The 25,171-nt window shown below is 53.7% G+C and overlaps 1 protein-coding gene across 3 annotated transcripts in view; it reads left to right on the top strand.

The window, feature by feature from the left end:
- The window catches only part of LOC138467967 (synaptosomal-associated protein 25), a 292,224-nt gene that overhangs the window by 140,865 nt on the left and 126,188 nt on the right, over positions 1 to 25,171 (top strand). For all 3 annotated transcript variants that reach the window (XM_069608321.1, XM_069608320.1, XM_069608319.1), the window contains exon 3: positions 24,611 to 24,652. In XM_069608321.1, coding sequence (XP_069464422.1) covers positions 24,611 to 24,652 — 42 coding nt within the window. The remainder of the gene's footprint in view (positions 1 to 24,610; positions 24,653 to 25,171) is intronic.

Raw genomic sequence — 25,171 nt, 5'->3', positions numbered from 1 at the left:
CATGATAGATAGCCCAACCGCCATCCCACCCCTACTGAAGGTGGTGTCTGTACTCCACTTCCTGGCCACAGGCACCTACCAGCACACAGTCGGACAGTTGCATGGCATTTCTCAGCCACTGTTCTCACGGACACTATTGCAAGTGCTCGATGCCCTCCTGAAGCACGCAGACGACTACATCTCTCTACCACGCTCGGAGCAGGAAATAACCAACACAAAAGTGGGATTCCATGCACTTGCCGGCATACCGGGTTGCATTGGTGCCATCGACTGCACCCATGTTGAATTGGTCGTCCCACATGCCATGGAGGCCCAGTACCGCAACCGAAAACAATTTCATTCCCTGAATGTACAGATGGTGTGTGACTCCAACAGGATCATTACACATTGTTGTGCCCGATTCCCTGGATCAACCCATGATTCTATGGTCTTGAGGAACTCTACAATACCACGCTACATGGAACGACACGCAGGGAACAGATCCTGGCTACTCGGTGAGTCTCATTACATGCATGATGATGTGGGGTATGTGAATTGTCAATGACCTGCCAGGAAGGGGGGGGGGGTGTGTGCGTACGTATCAATGGCATTCCACATCATACGTTTCTCGTCCACATACAGGTGATGCTGGATATCCACTGAAGAGATGGCTCCTCACACCAGTCCGGAACCCACGGGACCAGCATGAGGAGGACTACAACCATGCCCACTCACGTACCCGTGTAGTCATAGAACAGGCATTCGGCCTACTGAAGACCCGTTTCCGCTGCCTCAGCAGGTCTGGCGGGGCACTCCTGTACCGCCATGAGAAGGTTGCAAAGATGGTGATGGCATGTGTCATGCTCCACAACATGTGCGTACGTAGAAATGTGCCCATGCCCCCTGACGCAGAACTGCAAGCACCTGATGATGGTCATGATGAGGGTGGGGATGTGGCAGCACCTCATGGAGTCTGCGAGGCACCGGAGGGCCGTGACATTCGTCAGCATCTCATTGATGTATGCTTCTAGCACTCACGCCTGGTGGCTGATACATGGACACGGGACTCGTGGCACTGCGTGTGTCTGGGACATGCACAATATGGACTGTACGCCTATGATGGCCTAGTACACAAAGATCAATGTCCACACTTCTCATTGGTTGATCGTGCACTTTTTATGGCATATGTGATATCATGTTGAACACCCTATCGACCCGCCACCCAAGTGAGCCCAACACACCCCCTCCACCCTCCTACCTCCCCCCCGAACACCAGTGTCCAAAGATGCTCATTGTCAGTGGGCTGTCGCTATTGCATGCCCCCTCTGCGGGTATCAGGGGCACCCCTGCCTGTGGAGCGCAGGTTCCTTCCAGATCTACGTTGGGGGCTGCCCTGGACGGAACTTGCAACGGATGATGTGTCTGCCTGCTCACGTCCATGCATGTCCCTAAGGGTTTGCGAGAGCTCAGTGAGCACACGGCGCACTGCGGCAAGTTCGGCACATACGTCTTTGGACGTCGCATGCAGTTCCCCCCTCAGGCTCTCGGTGCTACTCTCAATTTGTGCCCTTAGCGTCTCTGTACCTCTCTCCATTTCTGCCCTAAGTGTCTCTGTTGATGTTTCTATGTCTGCCTTGGTGCCCCCACATTCATCGGCATGGCCCTTGAGGAGTGTGGCCATTTGCTGCTGTTGGACGATTAACTTGTCGAGGGACTGTTGCCTCTGCTGGGCCATGGCCATTTGCGGTGGTGTCACAGAGGGGCTGTTGTCCTCATGTTGCCTTGCCACAGGGCTTGTGGGGGATGGCCAGTCGTCGTCTTGTGGCTGCACCTGCGTGGTATCCTCATGTTGTACGGGATGGGACAGACAGGGGGATTGGGACAGGTCATGGATGGATCTGACCTCGACATCCCCGTCTTCTGTGTCCGAGCATGCTGCCATCAATGGGGTGTCACCTATGGTGCTGCTGCCACCAGAGGCAGTGCCTTCTGTGGCATCCATTGGGGGGACCTGTGGTGGTGGTGTTGTGGCCATTCTGGCTGCTGGGGTGCCTGTTGATGTTCCCTCCTCTGTGCTGCCACCTGATTTGTGCTGCTGCCGTGTCTTGATGCGTGCAGCTGAGGTGGAGGGTCTCTGGCCGTTGGTCTTGGCCCTCTTTGCAGGTGTGCTGGTAGGGGTGTCCTGTAGCTCGTCGTTTGGATCGGACCCTGTGGTGGAGTAAAGGAGGGCGAGGGTTATTGATGGGTCAGTGGGAATTGGAATGGCATTGTATCACATGCATTGGGGTGGTACCTGAGGGTGATTTGGGTCGGGGTCTTGGAGGTGCTTTGATTTGTGTGTGGAGTGAGGGTGCAGTTGTTTGGCAGCCTGCAGTTAGGGTGTGCCTGCTGCACGTGTAGTGCGTGTATTAGGGGTTTTTAATTATTTATGTATTTATTGTGGGTTTTGACGTGCGCTTTCAGGCCGATGTGTGTGGACGTTCTCCTGGACATGTGTTTCTGTTGCACTATGTGGACGCATGGTACTTCACATGGTTGGTCTTTGTGGATTTGGCATTGTTTTATCTGGCCCACCTACCTGAATCTTCGGATGTCTGCACTCCTTTCTCCATCCCTCCGACTCCCTCTATGCTCTCCATTCCGATGGTGGAGGCACAGATTTCTTCCCAGGGGGTCAACTTGATGGGTGATTCAGGACCTCCCCCGGTGGCTGTGGCAATGTTGCGGTTGGCAGAGAGTATGCTGCGGACGCGTATCCGCAGGTCGTCCCATCGCTTGCGGCATTGCTGTGGGTGCGGGGTGCGGTCCCCACCGCACTTACCCGCTGTGCCACCAGAGCCCATATGGCCTTCTTGTTTGCAAGTGCCGTCCTGGTCATTTGCGTGGAGAAGACGACGGCAGCATTCTCCAGGAGGGTCTCTGTTAGCACGGTGAGTTCCTCACGGGAGAAGTGGACCTGCCGCTTGCGGTCGCACGCTTTCTTCGCTACTTTTCCCATTTTTCTTGGTTTCGCTAGGGTGGTTGACGGGTTGGGGTGTGTTTCAGGGTAGTGATTTTAGTGGTTGTGTGGTTTTGGTGTTTTTATAGGTGTACGCCGGGATGTTTCCCGTTCCGGGCCCATGTTTTAACTTCCGTTTCCGTATATTTCCGGGCACCGTACTTTCCGGTAGGCGCACACTGCGGTGACCGCTAAGAGGGGTGGCGGTATTGCACCTAGGGCGCCGTACGGCGGCGGTGTGGGCCGTTTTGGGGTCATTTCCGCCATCGCGGACTTTGCACTTCCGCCGTGGCGTGGTGCTCGTGCCCGATGGGTCGGAATGGGCCGCACTTTGCTCCTTCGTACAATGGCGGAAACGCTATTTACGCTGTGGCGCTCCGGTCAGTCGCTTTCCGCAAGGGTCGTAATGAGGGCCAATCACATAGAACCTACAGTAACAGATGAATAGCGAGAAACTGCATGTTAACTCTAACATTATTTATTGTACACCAATTGCAAAATAACTGCATTTTAGAACCACATTTTCATAACACATAGACACCCCATAATATGTACAAATATAAAAAAAGCATTTAAAACATGTTTGATATGATGCCCAGTTATCCAAAAATGTGAAATTCATGTGACACATTCATGAGCCACACCCATCTTGACGCCATGGATCATAAAGTGCTTTGGTGCTAGACAGATGTACAAAATTGATCCCCCAAATAGCAAACAGCCAGTGGCATGCCCGAATACATATTAGGCCAACTACTTGATCGACCTAAATATATTGGCGGCCCTCGAGCCGGTCATGTATGGAACTGGGAAACGTGGCAGCTGCGTACTGCTTGAAATAATTGGCTAATGAAGGAAATTGGATCAGGTGGCCATAAAAAATCAAACCATAGCCTGTTCAAGCTCTGACATATAGTACAAGTGACTCTGTGAGCTGCCTTAGGAAAGTGTGCATAAAATAAAGGGCCACAACCATTGAGATTCCCATAAAATGACCCGTCCCAAGACCAAGTCACCACCCCCAGACCAAGTCACAAGGGTGACCCCCTTAGTAGAAAATCGCTGAGAGCCTGCTCAACGATTATGTATTCCTCTGACACATGAACTCATGGTCTAAAAGACAGGGCTGCTTCAAGGCCTCATTTTGGTCCTCAGTGGAAAGGACCCTGGTTAACACCAAAGAAATTCACTATTACTTTGAAGCATTGAGTCCCTGAAATGGATGCTCTTGCATCTGGAAAGAGATATTTGGTTTATTTCTCCTGGTGTAGGAAACACTGCTGCACCTGTCAGAGGAGCTCTGTATGCCGTCCATCCCTAGGGAACTGCCTGGAGTGCAGCACTGTGTACACGCACTGTATGCCATCCATGCCCAGGGACCTGCTTAGAGGGCCGCACAGTGTACAAGCACTGTATGCCATCCATGCCCAGGGAACTGCCTAGAGTGCAGCACAGTGTACAAGCACTGTATGCCATCCATGCCCAGGGACCTCCTTAGAGTGCCGCACAGTGTACAAGCACTGCATCTTATCCATGCCTAGGGAACTGCCTAGAGTGCCGCACAGTGTACAAGCACTGTATGCCATCCATGCCCAGGGACCTGCTTAGAGTGCCGCACAGTGTACAAGCACTGCATCTTATCCATGCCCAGAGAACTGCCTAGAGTGCCGCACAGTGTACAAGCACTGTATCCATCCATGCCCAGGGAACTGCCTAGAGTGCCGCACAGTGTACAAGCACTGTATGCCATCCATGCCCAGGGAACTGCCTAGAGTGCAGCAGAGTGTACACGCACTGTATGCCATCCATGCCCAGGGAACTGCCTAGAGTGCCGCACCGTGTACAAGCACTGTATGCCATCCATGCCCAGGGAACTGCCTAGAGTGCCACCCAGTGTACAAGCACTGTATGCCATCCATGCCCAGGGAACTGCCTAGAGTGCAGCAGAGTGTACACGCACTGTATGTCATCCATGCCCAGGGAACTGTCTAGAGTGTAGCACAGTGTACAAGCACCGTATGCCGTCCATGCCCAGGGAACTGCCGCACAGTGTACACGCACTGTATGCGATACATACCCAGGGAACTGCCTAGAGTGCGACACAGTGTACAAGCACTGTATGCCATCCATGCCCAGGGAACTGCCTAGAGTGCAGCACAGTGTACACGCACTGTATGCCATCCATGCCCAGGGAACTGCCTAGAGTGCAGCACAGTGTACAAGCACCGTATGCCATCCATGCCCAGGGAACTGCCTAGAGTGTCGCACAGTGTACAAGCACTGCATCTTATCCATGCCCAGGGAACTGCCTAGAGTGCCGCACAGTGTACAAGCACTGTATGCCATCCATGCCCAGGGAACTGCCTAGAGTGCAGCAGAGTGTACACGCACTGTGTCATCCATGCCCAGGGAACTGCCTAGAGTGCAGCACAGTGTACAAGCACCGTATGCCATCCATGCCCAGGGAACTGCCTAGGGTGCAGCACCGTATGCCGTCCATACCCAGGGAACTGCCTAGAGTGCAGCACTGTGTACAAGCACCATATGCCGTCCATGCCCAGGGAACGGCCTAGAGTGCAGCACCGTATGGCGTCCATGCCCAGGGCACTGCCTAGAGTGCAGCACCGTGTACAAGCACCGTATGCCGTCCATGCCCAGGGAACTGCCTAGAGTGCAGCACAGTGTACAAGCACCGTATGCCGTCCATGCCTATGGAAATGCCTAGAGTGCAGCACAGTGTACAAGCACGGTATGCCGTCCATGCCCAGGGAACTGCCTAGAGTGCAGCATAGTGTTCACACACTGTATGCCATCCATGCCCAGGGAACTGCCTAGAGTGCAGCACAGTGTACACGCACGGTATGCCGTCCATGCCCAGGGAACTGCCTAGAGTGCAGTACAGTGTACAAGCACTGTATGACATCCATGCCCAGGGAAATAACTAGAGTGCAGCACAGTGTACAAGCACTGTATGCCATCCATGCCCAGGGACCTGCTTAGGGTGTCGCTCAGTGTACAAGCACTGCATCTTATCCATGCCCAGGGAACTGCCTAGAGTGCCGCACAGTGTACAAGCACTGTATGCCATCCATGCTCAGGGAACTGCCTAGAGTGCAGCACAGTGTACAAGCACTGTATGCCATCCATGCCCAGGGAACTGCCTAGAGTGCCGCACAGTGTACAAGCACTGTATGCCATCCATGCCCAGGGAACTGCCTAGAGTGCAGCAGAGTATACACGCACTGTATGCCATCCATGCCCAGGGAACTGCCTAGAGTGCCGCACAGTGTACAAGCACTGTATGCCATCCATGCCCAGGGAACTGCCTAGAGTGCCGCACAGTGTACAAGCACAGTATGTCATCCATGCCCAGGGAACTGCCTAGAGTGCAGCAGAGTGTACACGCACTGTATGTCATCCATGCCCAGGGAACTGCCGCACAGTGTACACGCACTGTATGCCATACATACCCAGGGAACTGCCTTGGGTGCAGCACAGTGTACAAGTACTGTATGCCATCCATGCCCAGGGAAATGCCTAGAGTGCAGCACAGTGTACAAGTACTGTATGCCATCCATGCCCAGGGACCTGCTTAGAGTGCCGCACAGTGTACAAGCACTGCATCTTATCCATGACCAGGGAACTGCCTAGAGTGCCGCACAGTGTACAAGCACTGTATGCCATCCATGCCCAGGGAACTGCCTAGAATGCAGCACAGTGTACAAGCACTGTATGCCATCCATGCCCAGGGAACTGCCTAGAGTGCCGCACAGTGTACACGCACTGTATGCCATCCATGGCCAGGGAACTGCCAAGAGTGCAGCAGAGTGTACACGCACTGTATGCCATCCATGCCCAGGGAACTGCCTAGAGTGCCGCACAGTGTACAAGCACTGTATGCCATCCATGCCCAGGGAACTGCCTAGAGTGCAGCAAAGTGTACACGCACTGTATGTCATCCATGCCCAGGGAACTGTCTAGAGTGTAGCACAGTGTACAAGCACTGTATGCCGTCCATGCCCAGGGAACTGCCGCACAGTGTACATGCACTGTATGCCATACATACCCAAGGAACTGCCTAGAGTGCAGCACAGTGTACAAGCACTGTATGCCATCCATGCCCAGGGACCTGCTTAGAGTGCCGCACAGTGTACAAGCACTGCATCTTATCCATGCCCAGAGAACTGCCTAGAGTGCCGCACAGTGTACAAGCACTGTATGCCATCCATGCCCAGGGAACTGCCTAGAGTGCAGCAGAGTGTACACGCACTGTATGCCATCCATGCCCAGGGAACTGCCTAGAGTGCCGCACAGTGTACAAGCACTGTATGCCATCCATGCCCAGGGACCTGCTTAGAGTGCCGCACAGTGTACAAGCACTGCATCTTATCCATGCCCAGAGAACTGCCTAGAGTGCCGCACAGTGTACAAGCACTGTATCCATCCATGCCCAAGGAACTGCCTAGAGTGCCGCACAGTGTACAAGCACTGTATGCCATCCATGCCCAGGGAACTGCCTAGAGTGCAGCAGAGTGTACACGCACTGTATGCCATCCATGCCCAGGGAACTGCCTAGAGTGCCGCACAGTGTACAAGCACTGTATGCCATCCATGCCCAGGGAACTGCCTAGAGTGCCACACAGTGTACAAGCACTGTATGCCATCCATGCCCAGGGAACTGCCTAGAGTGCAGCAGAGTGTACACGCACTGTATGTCATCCATGCCCAGGGAACTGTCTAGAGTGTAGCACAGTGTACAAGCACCGTATGCCGTCCATGCCCAGGGAACTGCCGCACAGTGTACACGCACTGTATGCGATACATACCCAGGGAACTGCCTAGAGTGCGACACAGTGTACAAGCACTGTATGCCATCCATGCCCAGGGAACTGCCTAGAGTGCAGCACAGTGTACACGCACTGTATGCCATCCATGCCCAGGGAACTGCCTAGAGTGCAGCACAGTGTACAAGCACCGTATGCCATCCATGCCCAGGGAACTGCCTAGAGTGTCGCACAGTGTACACGCACTATATGCCATCCATGGCCAGGGAACTGCCAAGAGTGCAGCAGAGTGTACACGCACTGTATGCCATCCATGCCCAGGGAACTGCCTAGAGTGCCGCACAGTGTACAAGCACTGTATGCCATCCATGCCCAGGGAACTGCCTAGAGTGCAGCAAAGTGTACACGCACTGTATGTCATCCATGCCCAGGGAACTGTCTAGAGTGTAGCACAGTGTACAAGCACTGTATGCCGTCCATGCCCAGGGAACTGCCGCACAGTGTACATGCACTGTATGCCATTCATACCCAAGGAACTGCCTAGAGTACAGCACAGTGTACAAGCACTGTATGCCATCCATGCCCAGGGACCTGCTTAGAGTGCCGCACAGTGTACAAGCACTGCATCTTATCCATGCCCAGAGAACTGCCTAGAGTGCCGCACAGTGTACAAGCACTGTATGCCATCCATGCCCAGGGAACTGCCTAGAGTGCAGCAGAGTGTACACGCACTGTATGCCATCCATGCCCAGGGAACTGCCTAGAGTGCCGCACAGTGTACAAGCACTGTATGCCATCCATGCCCAGGGACCTGCTTAGAGTGCCGCACAGTGTACAAGCACTGCATCTTATCCATGCCCAGAGAACTGCCTAGAGTGCCGCACAGTGTACAAGCACTGTATCCATCCATGCCCAGGGAACTGCCTAGAGTGCCGCACAGTGTACAAGCACTGTATGCCATCCATGCCCAGGGAACTGCCTAGAGTGCAGCAGAGTGTACACGCACTGTATGCCATCCATGCCCAGGGAACTGCCTAGAGTGCCGCACAGTGTACAAGCACTGTATGCCATCCATGCCCAGGGAACTGCCTAGAGTGCCACACAGTGTACAAGCACTGTATGCCATCCATGCCCAGGGAACTGCCTAGAATGCAGCAGAGTGTACACGCACTGTATGTCATCCATGCCCAGGGAACTGTCTAGAGTGTAGCACAGTGTACAAGCACCGTATGCCGTCCATGCCCAGGGAACTGCCGCACAGTGTACACGCACTGTATGCGATACATACCCAGGGAACTGCCTAGAGTGCGACACAGTGTACAAGCACTGTATGCCATCCATGCCCAGGAAACTGCCTAGAGTGCAGCACAGTGTACACGCACTGTATGCCATCCATGCCCAGGGAACTGCCTAGAGTGCAGCACAGTGTACAAGCACCGTATGCCATCCATGCCCAGGGAACTGCCTAGAGTGTCGCACAGTGTACAAGCACTGCATCTTATCCATGCCCAGGGAACTGCCTAGAGTGCCGCACAGTGTACAAGCACTGTATGCCATCCATGCCCAGGGAACTGCCTAGAGTGCAGCAGAGTGTACACGCACTGTGTCATCCATGCCCAGGGAACTGCCTAGAGTGCAGCACAGTGTACAAGCACCGTATGCCATCCATGCCCAGGGAACTGCCTAGGGTGCAGCACCGTATGCCGTCCATACCCAGGGAACTGCCTAGAGTGCAGCACCGTGTATAAGCACCATATGCCGTCCATGCCCAGGGAACGGCCTAGAGTGCAGCACCGTATGGCGTCCATGCCCAGGGCACTGCCTAGAGTGCAGCACCGTGTACAAGCACGGTATGCCGTCCATGCCCAGGGAACTGCCTAGAGTGCAGCACAGTGTACAAGCACCGTATGCCGTCCATGCCTATGGAAATGCCTAGAGTGCAGCACAGTGTACAAGCACGGTATGCCGTCCATGCCCAGGGAACTGCCTAGAGTGCCGCATAGTGTTCACACACTGTATGCCATCCATGCCCAGGGAACTGCCTAGAGTGCAGCACAGTGTACACGCACGGTATGCCGTCCATGCCCAGGGAACTGCCTAGAGTGCAGTACAGTGTACAAGCACTGTATGACATCCATGCCCAGGGAAATAACTAGAGTGCAGCACAGTGTACAAGCACTGTATGCCATCCATGCCCAGGGACCTGCTTAGGGTGTCGCTCAGTGTACAAGCACTGCATCTTATCCATGCCCAGGGAACTGCCTAGAGTGCCGCACAGTGTACAAGCACTGTATGCCATCCATGCGCAGGGAACTGCCTAGAGTGCAGCACAGTGTACAAGCACTGTATGCCATCCATGCCCAGGGAACTGCCTAGAGTGCCGCACAGTGTACAAGCACTGTATGCCATCCATGCCCAGGGAACTGCCTAGAGTGCAGCAGAGTATACACGCACTGTATGCCATCCATGCCCAGGGAACTGCCTAGAGTGCCGCACAGTGTACAAGCACAGTATGTCATCCATGCCCAGGGAACTGCCTAGAGTGCAGCAGAGTGTACACGCACTGTATGTCATCCATGCCCAGGGAACTGCCGCACAGTGTACACGCACTGTATGCCATACATACCCAGGGAACTGCCTAGGGTGCAGCACAGTGTACAAGTACTGTATGCCATCCATGCCCAGGGAAATGCCTAGAGTGCAGCACAGTGTACAAGTACTGTATGTCATCCATGCCCAGGGACCTGCTTAGAGTGCCGCACAGTGTACAAGCACTGCATCTTATCCATGACCAGGGAACTGCCTAGAGTGCCGCACAGTGTACAAGCACTGTATGCCATCCATGCCCAGGGAACTGCCTAGAGTGCCGCACAGTGTACACGCACTGTATGCCATCCATGGCCAGGGAACTGCCAAGAGTGCAGCAGAGTGTACACGCACTGTATGCCATCCATGCCCAGGGAACTGCCTAGAGTGCCGCACAGTGTACAAGCACTGTATGCCATCCATGCCCAGGGAACTGCCTAGAGTGCAGCAAAGTGTACACGCACTGTATGTCATCCATGCCCAGGGAACTGTCTAGAGTGTAGCACAGTGTACAAGCACTGTATGCCGTCCATGCCCAGGGAACTGCCGCACAGTGTACATGCACTGTATGCCATACATACCCAAGGAACTGCCTAGAGTGCAGCACAGTGTACAAGCACTGTATGCCATCCATGCCCAGGGAACTACCTAGAGTGCAGCACAGTGTACACGCACTGTATGCCATCCATGCCCAGGGAACTGCAGCACAATGTACACGCACTGTATGCCATACATGCCCAGGGAACTGCCTAGAGTGCAGCACAGTGTACAAGCACCGTATGCCATCCATGCCCAGGGAACTGCCTAGAGTGCAGCACAGTGTACAAGCACCGTATGCCATCCATGCCCAGGGAACTGCCTAGAGTGCCGCACAGTGTACAAGCACTGCATCTTATCCATGCCCAGGGAACTGCCTAGAGTGCCGCACAGCGTACAAGCACTGTATGCCATCCATGCCCAGGGAACTGCCTAGAGTGCAGCAGCGTGTACATGCACTGTGTCATCCATGCCCAGGGAACTGCCTAGAGTGCAGCATAGTGTACAAGCACTGTATGCCATCCATGCCCAGGAAACTGCCTAGAGTGCAGCACCGTATGCCGTCCATACCCCGGGAACTGCCTAGAGTACAGCACCGTGTACAAGCACCATATGCCGTCCATGCCCAGGGAACTGCCTAGAGTGCAGCAACGTATGCCGTCCATGCCCATGGCACTGCCTAGAGTGCAGCACTGTGTACAAGCACCGTATGCCGTCCATGCCCAGGGAACTGCCTAGAGTGCAGCACAGTGTACAAGCACCGTATGCCGTCCATGCCTATGGAAATGCCTAGAGTGCAGCACAGTGTACAAGCACTGTATGCCGTCCATGCCCAGGGAACTGCTAGAGTGCAGCATAGTGTTCACAAACTGTATGCCATCCATGCCCAGGGAACTGCCTAGAGTGCAGCACAGTGTACACGCACAGTATGCCGTCCATGCCCAGGGAACTGCCTAGAGTACAGTACAGTGTACAAGCACTGTATGACATCCATGCCCAGGGAAATGCCTAGAGTGCAGCACAGTGTACAAGCACTGTATGCCATCCATGCCCAGGGACCTGCTTAGAGTGCCGCACAGTGTACAAGCACTGCATCTTATCCATGCCCAGGGAACTGCCTAGAGTGCCGCACAGTGTACAAGCACTGTATGCCATCCATGCCCAGGGAACTGCCTAGAGTGCAGCACAGTGTACAAGCACTGTATGCCATCCATGCCCAGGGAACTGCCTAGAGTGCCGCACAGTGTACAAGCACTGCATGCCATCCATGCCCAGGGAACTGCCTAGAGTGCAGCAGAGTGTACACGCACTGTATGCCATCCAGGCCCAGGGAACTGCCTAGAGTGCTGCACAGTGTACAAGCACTGTATGGCATCCATGCCCAGGGAACTGCCTAGAGTGCAGCACAGTGTACACGCACTGTATGTCATCCATGCCCAGGGAACAGTCTAGAGTGTAGCACAGTGTACAAGCACCGTATGCCGTCCATGCCTAGGGAACTGCCGCACAGTGTACCCGCACTGTATGCCATACATACCCAGGGAACTGCCTAGAGTGCAGCACAGTGTACAAGCACTGTATGCCATCCATGCCCAGGGAAATGCTTAGGGTGCAGCACAGTGTACAAGCACTGTATGCCATCCATGCCCAGGGACCTGCTTAGAGTGCCGCACAGTGAACAAGCACTGCATCTTATCCATGACCAGAGAACTGCCTAGAGTGCCGCACAGTGTACAAGCACTGTATGCCATCCATGCCCAGGGAACTGCCTAGAGTGCAGCACAGTGTACAAGCACTGTACGCCATCCATGCCCAGGGAACTGCCTAGAGTGCCGCACAGTGTACAAGCACTGTATGCCATCCATGCCCAGGGAACTGACTAGTGTGCCGCACAGTGTACACGCACTGTATGCCATCCATGCCCAGGGAACTGCCTAGAGTGCAGCAGAGTGTACACGCACTGTATGACATCCATGCCCAGGGAACTGCCTAGAGTGCCGCACAGTGTACAAGCACTGCATGCCATCCATGCCCAGGGAACTGCCTAGAGTGCAGCAGAGTGTACACGCACTGTATTTCATCCATGCCCAGGGAACTGTCTAGAGTGTAGCACAGTGTACAAGCACCGTATGCCGTCCATGCCCAGGGAACTGCCGCACAGTGTACACGCACTGTATGCCATATATACCCAGGGAACTGCCTAGAGTGCCGCACAGTGTACACGCACTGTATGCCATCCATGCCCAGGGAACTGCCAAGAGTGCAGCAGAGTGTACACGCACTGTATGCCATCCATGCCCAGGGAACTGCCTAGAGTGCCGCACAGTGTACAAGCACTGTATGCCATCCATGCCCAGGGAACTGCCTAGAGTGCAGCAAAGTGTACACGCACTGTATGTCATCCATGCCCAGGGAACTCTCTAGAGTGTAGCACAGTGTACAAGCACTGTATGCCGCCCATGCCCAGGGAACTGCCGCACAGTGTACATGCACTGTATGCCATACATACCCAAGGAACTGCCTAGAGTGCAGCACAGTGTACAAGCACTGTATGCCATCCATGCCCAGGGAACTACCTAGAGTGCAGCACAGTGTACACGCACTGTATGCCATCCATGCCCAGGGAACTGCAGCACAATGTACACGCACTGTATGCCATACATGTCCAGGGAACTGCCTAGAGTGCAGCACAGTGTACAAGCACCTTATGCCATGCATGCCCAGGGAACTGCCTAGAGTGCAGCACAGTGTACAAGCACCGTATGCCATCCATGCCCAGGGAACTGCCTAGAGTGCCGCACAGTGTACAAGCACTGCATCTTATCCATGCCCAGGGAACTGCCTAGAGTGCCGCACAGCGTACAAGCACTGTATGCCATCCATGCCCAGGGAACTGCCTAGAGTGCAGCAGAGTGTACATGCACTGTGTCATCCATGCCCAGGGAACTGCCTAGAGAGCAGCATAGTGTACAAGCACTGTATGCCATCCATGCCCAGGGAACTGCCTAGAGTGCAGCACCGTATGCCGTCCATACCCCGGGAACTGCCTAGAGTACAGCACCGTGTACAAGCACCATATGCCGTCCATGCCCAGGGTACTGCCTAGAGTGCAGCAACGTATGCCGTCCATGCCCATGGCACTGCCTAGAGTGCAGCACTGTGTACAAGCACCGTATGCCGTCCATGCCCAGGGAACTGCCTAGAGTGCAGCACAGTGTACAAGCACCGTATGCCGTCCATGCCTATGGAAATGCCTAGAGTGCAGCACATTGTACAAGCACGGTATGCCGTCCATGCCCAGGGAACTGCCTAGAGTGCAGCATAGTGTTCACAAACTGTATGCCATCCATGCCCAGGGAACTGCCTAGAGTGCAGCACAGTGTACACGCACAGTATGCCGTCCATGCCCAGGGAACTGCCTAGAGTACAGTACAGTGTACAAGCACTGTATGACATCCATGCCCAGGGAAATGCCTAGAGTGCAGCACAGTGTACAAGCACTGTATGCCATCCATGCCCAGGGACCTGCTTAGAGTGCCGCACAGTGTACAAGCACTGCATCTTATCCATGCCCAGGGAACTGCCTAGAGTGCCGCACAGTGTACAAGCACTGTATGCCATCCATGCCCAGGGAACTGCCTAGAGTGCAGCACAGTGTACAAGCACTGTATGCCATCCATGCCCAGGGAACTGCCTAGAGTGCCGCACAGTGTACAAGCACTGTATGCTATCCATGCCCAGGGAACTGCCTAGAGTACAGTACAGTGTACAAGCACTGTATGACATCCATGCCCAGGGAAATGCCTAGAGTGCAGCACAGTGTACAAGCACTGTATGCCATCCATGCCAGGGACCTGCTTAGAGTGCCGCACAGTGTACAAGCACTGCATCTTATCCATGCCCAGGGAACTGCCTAGAGTGCCGCACAGTGTACAAGCACTGTATGCCATCCATGCCCAGGGAACTGCCTAGAGTGCAGCACAGTGTACAAGCACTGTATGCCATCCATGCCCAGGGAACTGCCTAGAGTGCCGCACAGTGTACAAGCACTGTATGCCATCCATGCCCAGGGAACTGCCTAGAGTGCAGCAGAGTGTACACGCACTGTATGCCATCCATGCCCAGGGAACTGCCTAGAGTGCCGCACAGTGTACAAGCACTGTATGCCATCCATGCCCAGGGAACTGCCTAGAGTGCAGCACAGTGTACACGCACTGTATGTCATCCATGCCCAGGGAACAGTCTAGAGTGTAGCACAGTGTACAAGCACCGTATGCCGTCCATGCCTAGGGAACTGCCGCACAGTGTACACGCACTGTATGCCATACATACCCAGGGAACTGCCTAGAGTGCAGCACAGTGTACAAGCACTGTATGCCATCCATGCCCAGGGAAATGCTTAGGGTGCAGCACGGTGTACAAGCACTGTATGGCATCCATGCCCAGGGACCTGCTTAGAGTGCCGCACAGTGAACAAGCACTGCATCTTATCCATGACCAGAGAACTGCCTAGAGTGCCGCACAGTGTCCAAGCAATGTATGCCATCCATGCCCAGGGAACTGCCTAGAGTGCAGCACAGTGTACAAGCACTGTATGCCATCCATGCCCAGGGAACTGCCTAGAGTGCCGCACAGTGTACAAGCACTGTATGCCATCCATGCCCAGGGAACTGCCTAGAGTGCCGCACAGTGTACACGCACTGTATGCCATCCATGCCCAGGGAACTGCCTAGAGTGCAGCAGAGTGTACACGCACTGTATGACATCCATGCCCAGGGAACTGCCTAGAGTGCCGCACAGTGTACAAGCACTGCATGCCATCCATGCCCAGGGAACTGCCTAAAGTGCAGCAGAGTGTACACGCACTGTATGTCATCCATGCCCAGGGAACTGTCTAGAGTGTAGCACAGTGTACAAGCACCGTATGCCGTCCATGCCCAGGGAACTGCCGCACAGTGTACACGCACTGTATGCCATATATACCCAGGGAACTGCCTAGAGTGCCGCACAGTGTACACGCACTGTATGCCATCCATGCCCAGGGAACTGCCAAGAGTGCAGCAGAGTGTACACGCACTGTATGCCATCCATGCCCAGGGAACTGCCTAGAGTGCCGCACAGTGTACAAGCACTGTATGCCATTCATGCCCAGGGAACTGCCTAGAGTGCTGCAAAGTGTACACGCACTGTATGTCATCCATGCCCAGGGAACTGTCTAGAGTGTAGCACAGTGTACAAGCACTGTATGCCGTCCATGCCCAGGGAACTGCCGCACAGTGTACATGCACTGTATGCCATACATACCCAAGGAACTGCCTAGAGTGCCGCACAGTGTACAAGCACTGTATGCTATCCATGCCCAGGGAACTGCCTAGAGTACAGTACAGTGTACAAGCACTGTATGACATCCATGCCCAGGGAAATGCCTAGAGTGCAGCACAGTGTACAAGCACTGTATGCCATCCATGCCAGGGACCTGCTTAGAGTGCCGCACAGTGTACAAGCACTGCATCTTATCCATGCCCAGGGAACTGCCTAGAGTGCCGCACAGTGTACAAGCACTGTATGCCATCCATGCCCAGGGAACTGCCTAGAGTGCAGCACAGTGTACAAGCACTGTATGCCATCCATGCCCAGGGAACTGCCTAGAGTGCCGCACAGTGTACAAGCACTGTATGCCATCCATGCCCAGGGAACTGCCTAGAGTGCAGCAGAGTGTACACGCACTGTATGCCATCCATGCCCAGGGAACTGCCTAGAGTGCCGCACAGTGTACAAGCACTGTATGCCATCCATGCCCAGGGAACTGCCTAGAGTGCAGCACAGTGTACACGCACTGTATGTCATCCATGCCCAGGGAACAGTCTAGAGTGTAGCACAGTGTACAAGCACCGTATGCCGTCCATGCCTAGGGAACTGCCGCACAGTGTACACGCACTGTATGCCATACATACCCAGGGAACTGCCTAGAGTGCAGCACAGTGTACAAGCACTGTATGCCATCCATGCCCAGGGAAATGCTTAGGGTGCAGCACGGTGTACAAGCACTGTATGGCATCCATGCCCAGGGACCTGCTTAGAGTGCCGCACAGTGAACAAGCACTGCATCTTATCCATGACCAGAGAACTGCCTAGAGTGCCGCACAGTGTCCAAGCAATGTATGCCATCCATGCCCAGGGAACTGCCTAGAGTGCAGCACAGTGTACAAGCACTGTATGCCATCCATGCCCAGGGAACTGCCTAGAGTGCCGCACAGTGTACAAGCACTGTATGCCATCCATGCCCAGGGAACTGCCTAGAGTGCCGCACAGTGTACACGCACTGTATGCCATCCATGCCCAGGGAACTGCCTAGAGTGCAGCAGAGTGTACACGCACTGTATGACATCCATGCCCAGGGAACTGCCTAGAGTGCCGCACAGTGTACAAGCACTGCATGCCATCCATGCCCAGGGAACTGCCTAAAGTGCAGCAGAGTGTACACGCACTGTATGTCATCCATGCCCAGGGAACTGTCTAGAGTGTAGCACAGTGTACAAGCACCGTATGCCGTCCATGCCCAGGGAACTGCCGCACAGTGTACACGCACTGTATGCCATATATACCCAGGGAACTGCCTAGAGTGCCGCACAGTGTACACGCACTGTATGCCATCCATGCCCAGGGAACTGCCAAGAGTGCAGCAGAGTGTACACGCACTGTATGCCATCCATGCCCAGGGAACTGCCTAGAGTGCCGCACAGTGTACAAGCACTGTATGCCATTCATGCCCAGGGAACTGCCTAGAGTGCTGCAAAGTGTACACGCACTGTATGTCATCCATGCCCAGGGAACTGTCTAGAGTGTAGCACAGTGTACAAGCACTGTATGCCGTCCATGCCCAGGGAACTGCCGCACAGTGTACATGCACTGTATGCCATACATACCCAAGGAACTGCCTAGAGTGCAGCACAGTGTACAAGCACTGTATGCCATCCATGCCCAGGGAACTACCTAGAGTGCAGCACAGTGTACACGCACTGTATGCCATCCATGCCCAGGGACCTGCTTAGAGTGCCGCACAGTGAACAAGCACTGCATCTTATCCATGACCAGGGAACTGCCTAGAGTGCCGCACAGTGTACAAGCACTGTATGCCATCCATGCCCAGGGAACTGCCTAGAGTGCAGCACAGTGTACAAGCACTGTATGCCATCCATGCCCAGGGAACTGCCTAGAGTGCCGCACAGTGTACAAGCACTGTATGCCATCCATGCCCAGGGAACTGCCTAGAGTGCCGCACAGTGTACACGCACTGTATGCCATCCATGCCCAGGGAACTGCCTAGAGTGCAGCAGAGTGTACACGCACTGTATGACATCCATGCCCAGGGAACTGCCTAGAGTGCCGCACAGTGTACAAGCAGTGCATGCCATCCATGCCCAGGGAACTGCCTAGAGTGCAGCAGAGTGTACACGCACTGTATGTCATCCATGCCCAGGGAACTGTCTAGAGTGTAGCACAGTGTACAAGCACCGTATGCCGTCCATGCCCAGGGAACTGCCGCACAGTGTACACGCACTGTATGCCATATATACCCAGGGAACTGCCTAGAGTGCAGCACAGTGTACAAGCACTGTATGCCATCCATGCCCAGGGAACTGCAGCACAGTGTACATGCACTGTATGCCATACATGCTCAGGGAACGGCCTAGAGTGCAGCACAGTGTACAAGCACTGTATGCCATCCATGCCCAGGGAACTGCCTAGAGTGCCACACAGTGTACAAGCACTGCATCTTATCCATGCCCAGGGAACTGCCTAGAGTGCCGCACAGCGTACAAGCACTGTATGCCATCCATGCCCAGGGAACTGCCTAGAGTGCCGCACAGTGTACACGCACTGTATGCCATCCATGCCCAGGGAACTGCCTAGAGTGCAGCAGAGTGTACACGCACTGTAATCCATCCATGCCCAGGGAACTGCCTAGAGTGCCGCACAGTGTACAAGCACTGTATGCCATCCATGCCCAGGGAACTGCCTAGAGTGCAGCAGAGTGTACACGCACTGTATGTCATCCATGCCCAGGGAACTGTCTAGAGTGTAGAACAGTGTACAAGCACCGTATGCCGTCCATGCCCAGGGAACTTCCGCACAGTGTACACGCACTGTATGCCATACATACCCAGGGAACTGCCTAGAGTGCAGCACAGTGTACAAGCACTGTATGTCATCCATGCCCAGGGAACTGCCTAGAGTGCAGCACAGTGTACACGCTCTGTATGCCATCCATGCCCAGGGAACTGCAGCACAGTGTACACGCACTGTATGCCATACATGCCCAGGGAACTGCCTAGAGTGCAGCACAGTGTACAAGCACCGTATGCCATCCATGCCCAGGGAACTGCCTAGAGTGCAGCACAGTGTACAAGCACCGTATGCCATCCATGCCCAGGGAACTGCCTAGAGTGCCGCACAGCGTAAAGCACTGTATGCCATCCATGCCCAGGGAACTGCCTAGAGTGCAGCACAGTGTACAAGCACCGTATGCCGTCCATGCCTATGGAAATGCCTAGAGTGCAGCAGAGTGTACACGCACTGTGTCATCCATGCCCAAGGAACTGCCTAGAGTGCAGCACAGTGTACAAGCACTGTATGCCATCCATGCCCAGGGAACTGCCTAGAGTGCAGCACCGTATGCCGTCCATACCCTGGGAACTGCCTAGAGTGCAGCACCGTGTACAAGCACCATATGCCGTCCATGCCCAGGGAACTGCCTAGAGTGCAGCACCGTATGCCGTCCATGCCCATGGCACTGCCTAGAGTGCAGCACCGTGTACAAGCACCGTATGCTGTCCATGCCCAGGGAACTGCCTAGAGTGCAGCACAGTGTACAAGCACTGTATGCTGTCCATGCCTATGGAAATGCCTAGAGTGCAGCACAGTGTACAAGCACGGTATGCCGTCCATGCCCAGGGAACTGCCTAGAGTGCAGCATAGTGTTCGCACACTGTATGCCATCCATGCCCAGGGAACTGCCTAGAGTGCAGCACAGTGTACACGCACGGTATGCCTTCCATGCCCAGGGAACTGCCTAGAGTGCAGTACAGTGTACAAGCACTGTATGACATCCATGCCCAAGGAAATGCCTAGAGTGCAGCACAGTGTACAAGCACTGTATGCCATCCATGCCCAGGGACCTGCTTAGAGTGCCGCACAGTGTACAAGCACTGCATCTTATCCATGCCCCGGGAACTGCCTAGAGTGCCACACAGTGTACAAGCACTGTTTGCCATCCATGCCCAGGGAACTGCCTAGAGTGCAGCACAGTGTACAAGCACTGTATGCCATCCATGCCCAGGGAACTGCCTAGAGTGCTGCACAGTGTACAAGCACTGTATAACATCCATGCCCAGGGAACTGCCTAGAGTGCAGCAGAGTGTACAAGCACTGTATGCCATCCATGCCCAGGGAACTGCTTAGAGTGCCGCACAGTGTACAAGCATTGTATGCCATCCATGCCCAGGGAATTGCCTAGAGTGCAGCAGAGTGTACATGCACTGTATGTCATCCATGCCCAGGGAACTGTCTAGAGTGTAGCACAGTGTACAAGCACCGTATGCCGTCCATGCCCAGGGAACTGCCGCACAGTGTACACGCACTGTATGCCATACATACCCAGGGAACTGCCTAGAGTGCAGCACAGTGTACAAGCACTGTATGCCATCCATGCCCAGGGAACTGCCTAGAGTGCAGCACAGTGTACACGCACTGCATGCCATCCATGCCCAGGGAACTGCAGCACAGTGTACACGCACTGTATGCCATACATGCCCAGGGAACTGCCTAGAGTGCAGCACAGTGTACAAGCACCGTAGGCCATCCATGCCCAGGGAACTGCCTAGAGTGCAGCACAGTGTACAAGCACCGTATGCCATCCATGCCCAAGGAACTGCCTAGAGTGTCGCACAGTGTACAAGCACTGCATCTTATCCATGCCCAGGGAACTGCCTAGAGTGCCGCACAGCGTAAAGCACTGTATGCCATCCATGCCCAGGGAACTGCCTAGAGTGCAGCAGAGTGTACACGCACTGTGTCATCCATGCCCAAGGAACTGCCTAGAGTGCAGCACAGTGTACAAGCACTGTATGCCATCCATGCCCAGGGAACTGCCTAGAGTGCAGCACTGTATGCCGTCCATACCCCGGTAACTGCCTAGAGTGCAGCACCGTGTACAAGCACCATATGCCGTCCATGCCCAGGGAACTGCCTAGAGTGCAGCACAGTATGCCGTCCATGCCCAGGGAACTGCCTAGAGTGCAGCACAGTGTACAAGCACCGTATGCCGTCCATGCCTATGGAAATGCCTAGAGTGCAGCACAGTGTACAAGCACGGTATGCCGTCCATGCCCAGGGAACTGCCTAGAGTGCAGCACAGTGTACAAGCACCGTATGCCGTCCATGCCTATGGAAATGCCTAGAGTGCAGTACAGTGTACAAGCACTGTATGACATCCATGCCCAGGGAAATGCCTAGAGTGCAGCACAGTGTACAAGCATTGTATGCCTTCCATGCCCAGGGACCTGCTTAGAGTGCCGCACAGTGTACATGCACTGCATCTTATCCATGCCCAGGGAACTGCCTAGAGTGCCGCACAGTGTACAAGCACTGTATGCCATCCATGCCCAGGGAACTGCCTAGAGTGCAGCACAGTGTACAAGCACTGTATGCCATCCATGCCCAGGGAACTGCCTAAGTGCCGCACAGTGTACAAGCACTGTATGCCACCCATGCCCAGGGAACTGCCTAGAGTGCAGCAGAGTGTACAGGCACTGTATGCCATCCTTGCCCAGGGAACTGCCTAGAGTGCCGCACAGTGTACAAGCACTGTATGCCATCCATGCCCAGGGAACTGCCTAGAGTGCAGCAGAGTGTACACGCACTGTATGTCATCCATGCCCAGGGAACTGTCTAGAGTGTAGCACAGTGTACAAGCACTGTATGCCGTCCATGCCCAGGGAACTGCCGCACAGTGTCCACGCACTGTATGCCATACATACCCAGGGAACTGCCTAGAGTGCAGCACAGTGTACAAGCACTGTATGCCATACATGCCCAGGGAACTGCCTAGAGTGCAGCACAGTGTACACACACTGTCTGCCATCCATGCCCAGGGAACTGCAGCACAGTGTACACGCACTGTATGCCACACATGCCCAGGGAACTGCCTAGAGTGCAGCACAGTGTACAAGCACCGTATGCCATCCATGCCCAGGGAACTGCCTAGAATGCAGCACAGTGTACAAGCACCGTATGCCATCCATGCCCAGGGAACTGCCTAGAGTGCCGCACAGTGTACAAGCACTGCATCTTATCCATGCCCAGGGAACTGCCTAGAGTGCCGCACAGTGTACAAGCACTGTATGCCATCCATGCCCAGGGAACTGCCTAGAGTGCAGCAGAGTGTACACGCACTGTGTCATCCATGCCCACGGAACTGCCTAGAGTGCAGCACAGTGTACAAGCACCGTATGCCATCCATGCCCAGGGAACTGCCTAGAGTGCAGCACCGTATGCCGTCCATACCCAGGGAACTGCCTAGAGTGCAGCACCGTATACAAGCACCATATGCCGTCCATGCCCAGGGAACTGCCTAGAGTGCAGCACCGTATGCCATCCATGCCCATGGCACTGCCTAGAGTGCAGCACCTTGTACAAGCACCGTATGCCGTCCATGCCCAGGGAACTGCCTAGAGTGCAGCACAGTGTACAAGCACCGTATGCCGTCCATGCCTATGGAAATGCCTAGAGTGCAGCACAGTGTACAAGCACGGTATGCCGTCCATGCCCAGGGAACTGCCTAGAGTGCAGATGTGTTCACACATTGTATGCCATCCATGCCCAGGGAACTGCCTAGAGTGCAGCACAGTGTACAAGCACGGTATGCCGTCCATGCCCAGGGAAATGCCTAGAGTGCAGTACAGTGTACAAGCACTGTATGACATCCATGCCCAGGGAAATGCCTAGAGTGCAGCACAGTGTACAAGCACCGTATGTCATCCATGCCCTGCTTAGAGTGCGGCATAGTGTACACGCACTGTATGTCATCCATGCCCAGGGAACTGCCTAGAATGTAGGACTCCCCATCACTGCATATGTGGAGGAATGCTGTTACTCAAACCATATTTCCATTTAATGGTATTGATGGCCATATGCGATAGAGGGCATATGTCTTCATTGACTAAATAATTATTCTCCAGTGTATGCATATTTGAAGCATCAATGCTTTATACATGATTTTTGCTCTGAATCAAATATTGTAATGGTCTAATGGGGCGGATTGCATTTGAGGGCGTGTGGGTATGAATCCTAACGTTTTCTACACACATTAACGACAACATGGCCGCCCTTCACTCACCTTTCACACACTACGTCTGCACGTTTTGTATAAAGAAATGAGCACACAGAGGGTAATGCACTGTGGCCTTTAAAAGGTTTAAACTCTGCTTAGTCAGATATTTACATTCCAACATCTCAAACACGTTTTCACTTTCTACCAAGTGTCCATTACAGAACATAATTAAATCATAAATTATCAAACAAACAGTAACTGTTTCCCATCTTGGGAAAAGGAACCCATTCATGTTTTCGCATTGGAAATGGGTTTACAGAGCTTTGCTTCCGTTTTTAGACAGCTCTCACTGGTTTTTAGACAGCTCTCACTGGTTTTCAGACAGCTCTCACTGGTTTTTAGACAGCTGTCATTGGTTTCTAGACAACTCTCACTGGTTTTTAGACAGCTCTCATTGGTTTTTAGACAGCTCTCATTGGTTTTTAGACAGCTCTCACTGTTTAGACAGCTCTTATTGATTTTTAGACAGCTCTCACTGGTTTTTAGACAGCTCTCATTGGTTTTTAGACAGCTCTCAGTCTTCCAGGGAGACCCCAGCCACAGGCATAGGATAGTGTCACAGGCATTCTGATTTTGCATTTTGTACTGAAGCAAAGGTCACCTTCACCTCATGTCTAATCATTTGAGCAAAATAGGGGATACAAGAGGCTGCAAAACTGTCATTCCAGAACATGGCTATTCTCTTATTATCAGTGTTCTGAAATAACAGGCACTTATCCCATGACCACTATTAAAATGATTCTCCTGTATGAGGACTATCTGGGTTTTGGATATTTGTCAAGAATTTGTCAACTTGTGGTCAATTAATTATGCAAGCACAACCAGACCAGAGTTGCCACGGGGACATAGTTGTGCTGACGAGAGAGGGGCTGGGGAGGGGGTCAACGATGAGGGACAAAGAAATGGTACAGGAATACAAACCAAATCCCGCAGTCAACTCTATCCGTATGTCCCCAGGAGCAGATAAAAACATCCTTGCAGTCAGTTGCCTAATCGTTAGAGCCGTGAGGCCATGCAGCTCTCCATGGCAATACGAGGCGCGGACTGTGTGCTGGAAAAAGAACATGGCGGAAGGGGGGAGAATCATCTGCAAGGCTGGGATGGATGTCAACGACGGCTTCTTTCTTTTCTCATGGAGATGGCAACTGGCGCTTTAAGAAACATGCAAAGCATTGGGCTATTGCTAGGGAGTTTCCCAGTTTTAAAAAACATGCAAATATATTTCTCCTCTTCTTGTTGCTGTGTTGCATGTTGTGCTTGACCTTTGGTAGCTGACACTTGCTTCTTGGTCGTGTCTTGCGTGTGATTGATTTGTTTTCATATTTTGTGTTTCAGTCACTGGAAAGCACTCGTCGGATGCTGCAACTGGTGGAAGAGGTGAGGTCTCCTTCTTGCCATGAGTTCATGTTGAATATCAGAATATCCGGCAAGCAATATCAATGCAATGTTCTCCAGCTGTGCTCAGTTCAGCTTCATTCATCCATGTGCAGCGTCCACTCAAGTCAGCTTTCAGGGCAGTTTCTATTTATTAGCATTCTCTCTGTTATGGTGACAGCCAATCAGAAGATGAAGAACTCAGGCTGTATTCAGTAGTGTAAGTCTGTGTAACCTCATCTGCTGACTCCATCTCTCCATCGTGCCCTGATCCCTGCGTCCTGCCCGCCCCTAACCCCTTGCTGCCCACAGTCCCTGCCCATCCACTCCCTGTGTTTCCTACCGCAGGCCGCATTGAGCTTAGTCCCGATGCCTCCCTCCTTCCGCGGCCCCTCCAAGCAAATACCCCTCCACGACAAAGGACTGAAAGAGGAGCCGCGCATGGAGCTCTGGCGTTCATTTCTATTCCATGCTTTCTCTTTTCCTTTCTTTTTCTCTGCTTAAAACAACTGTTAACATCTG

This window comes from Ambystoma mexicanum, chromosome 4q (genome assembly GCF_040938575.1).
Source record: "Ambystoma mexicanum isolate Mex_15411 chromosome 4q, UKY_AmexF1_1, whole genome shotgun sequence".
Taxonomy (NCBI): domain Eukaryota; kingdom Metazoa; phylum Chordata; class Amphibia; order Caudata; family Ambystomatidae; genus Ambystoma; species Ambystoma mexicanum.
The sequence above is the reverse complement of the archived record's forward strand: the minus strand, read 5'-3'. Positions and strand labels throughout refer to the sequence as shown.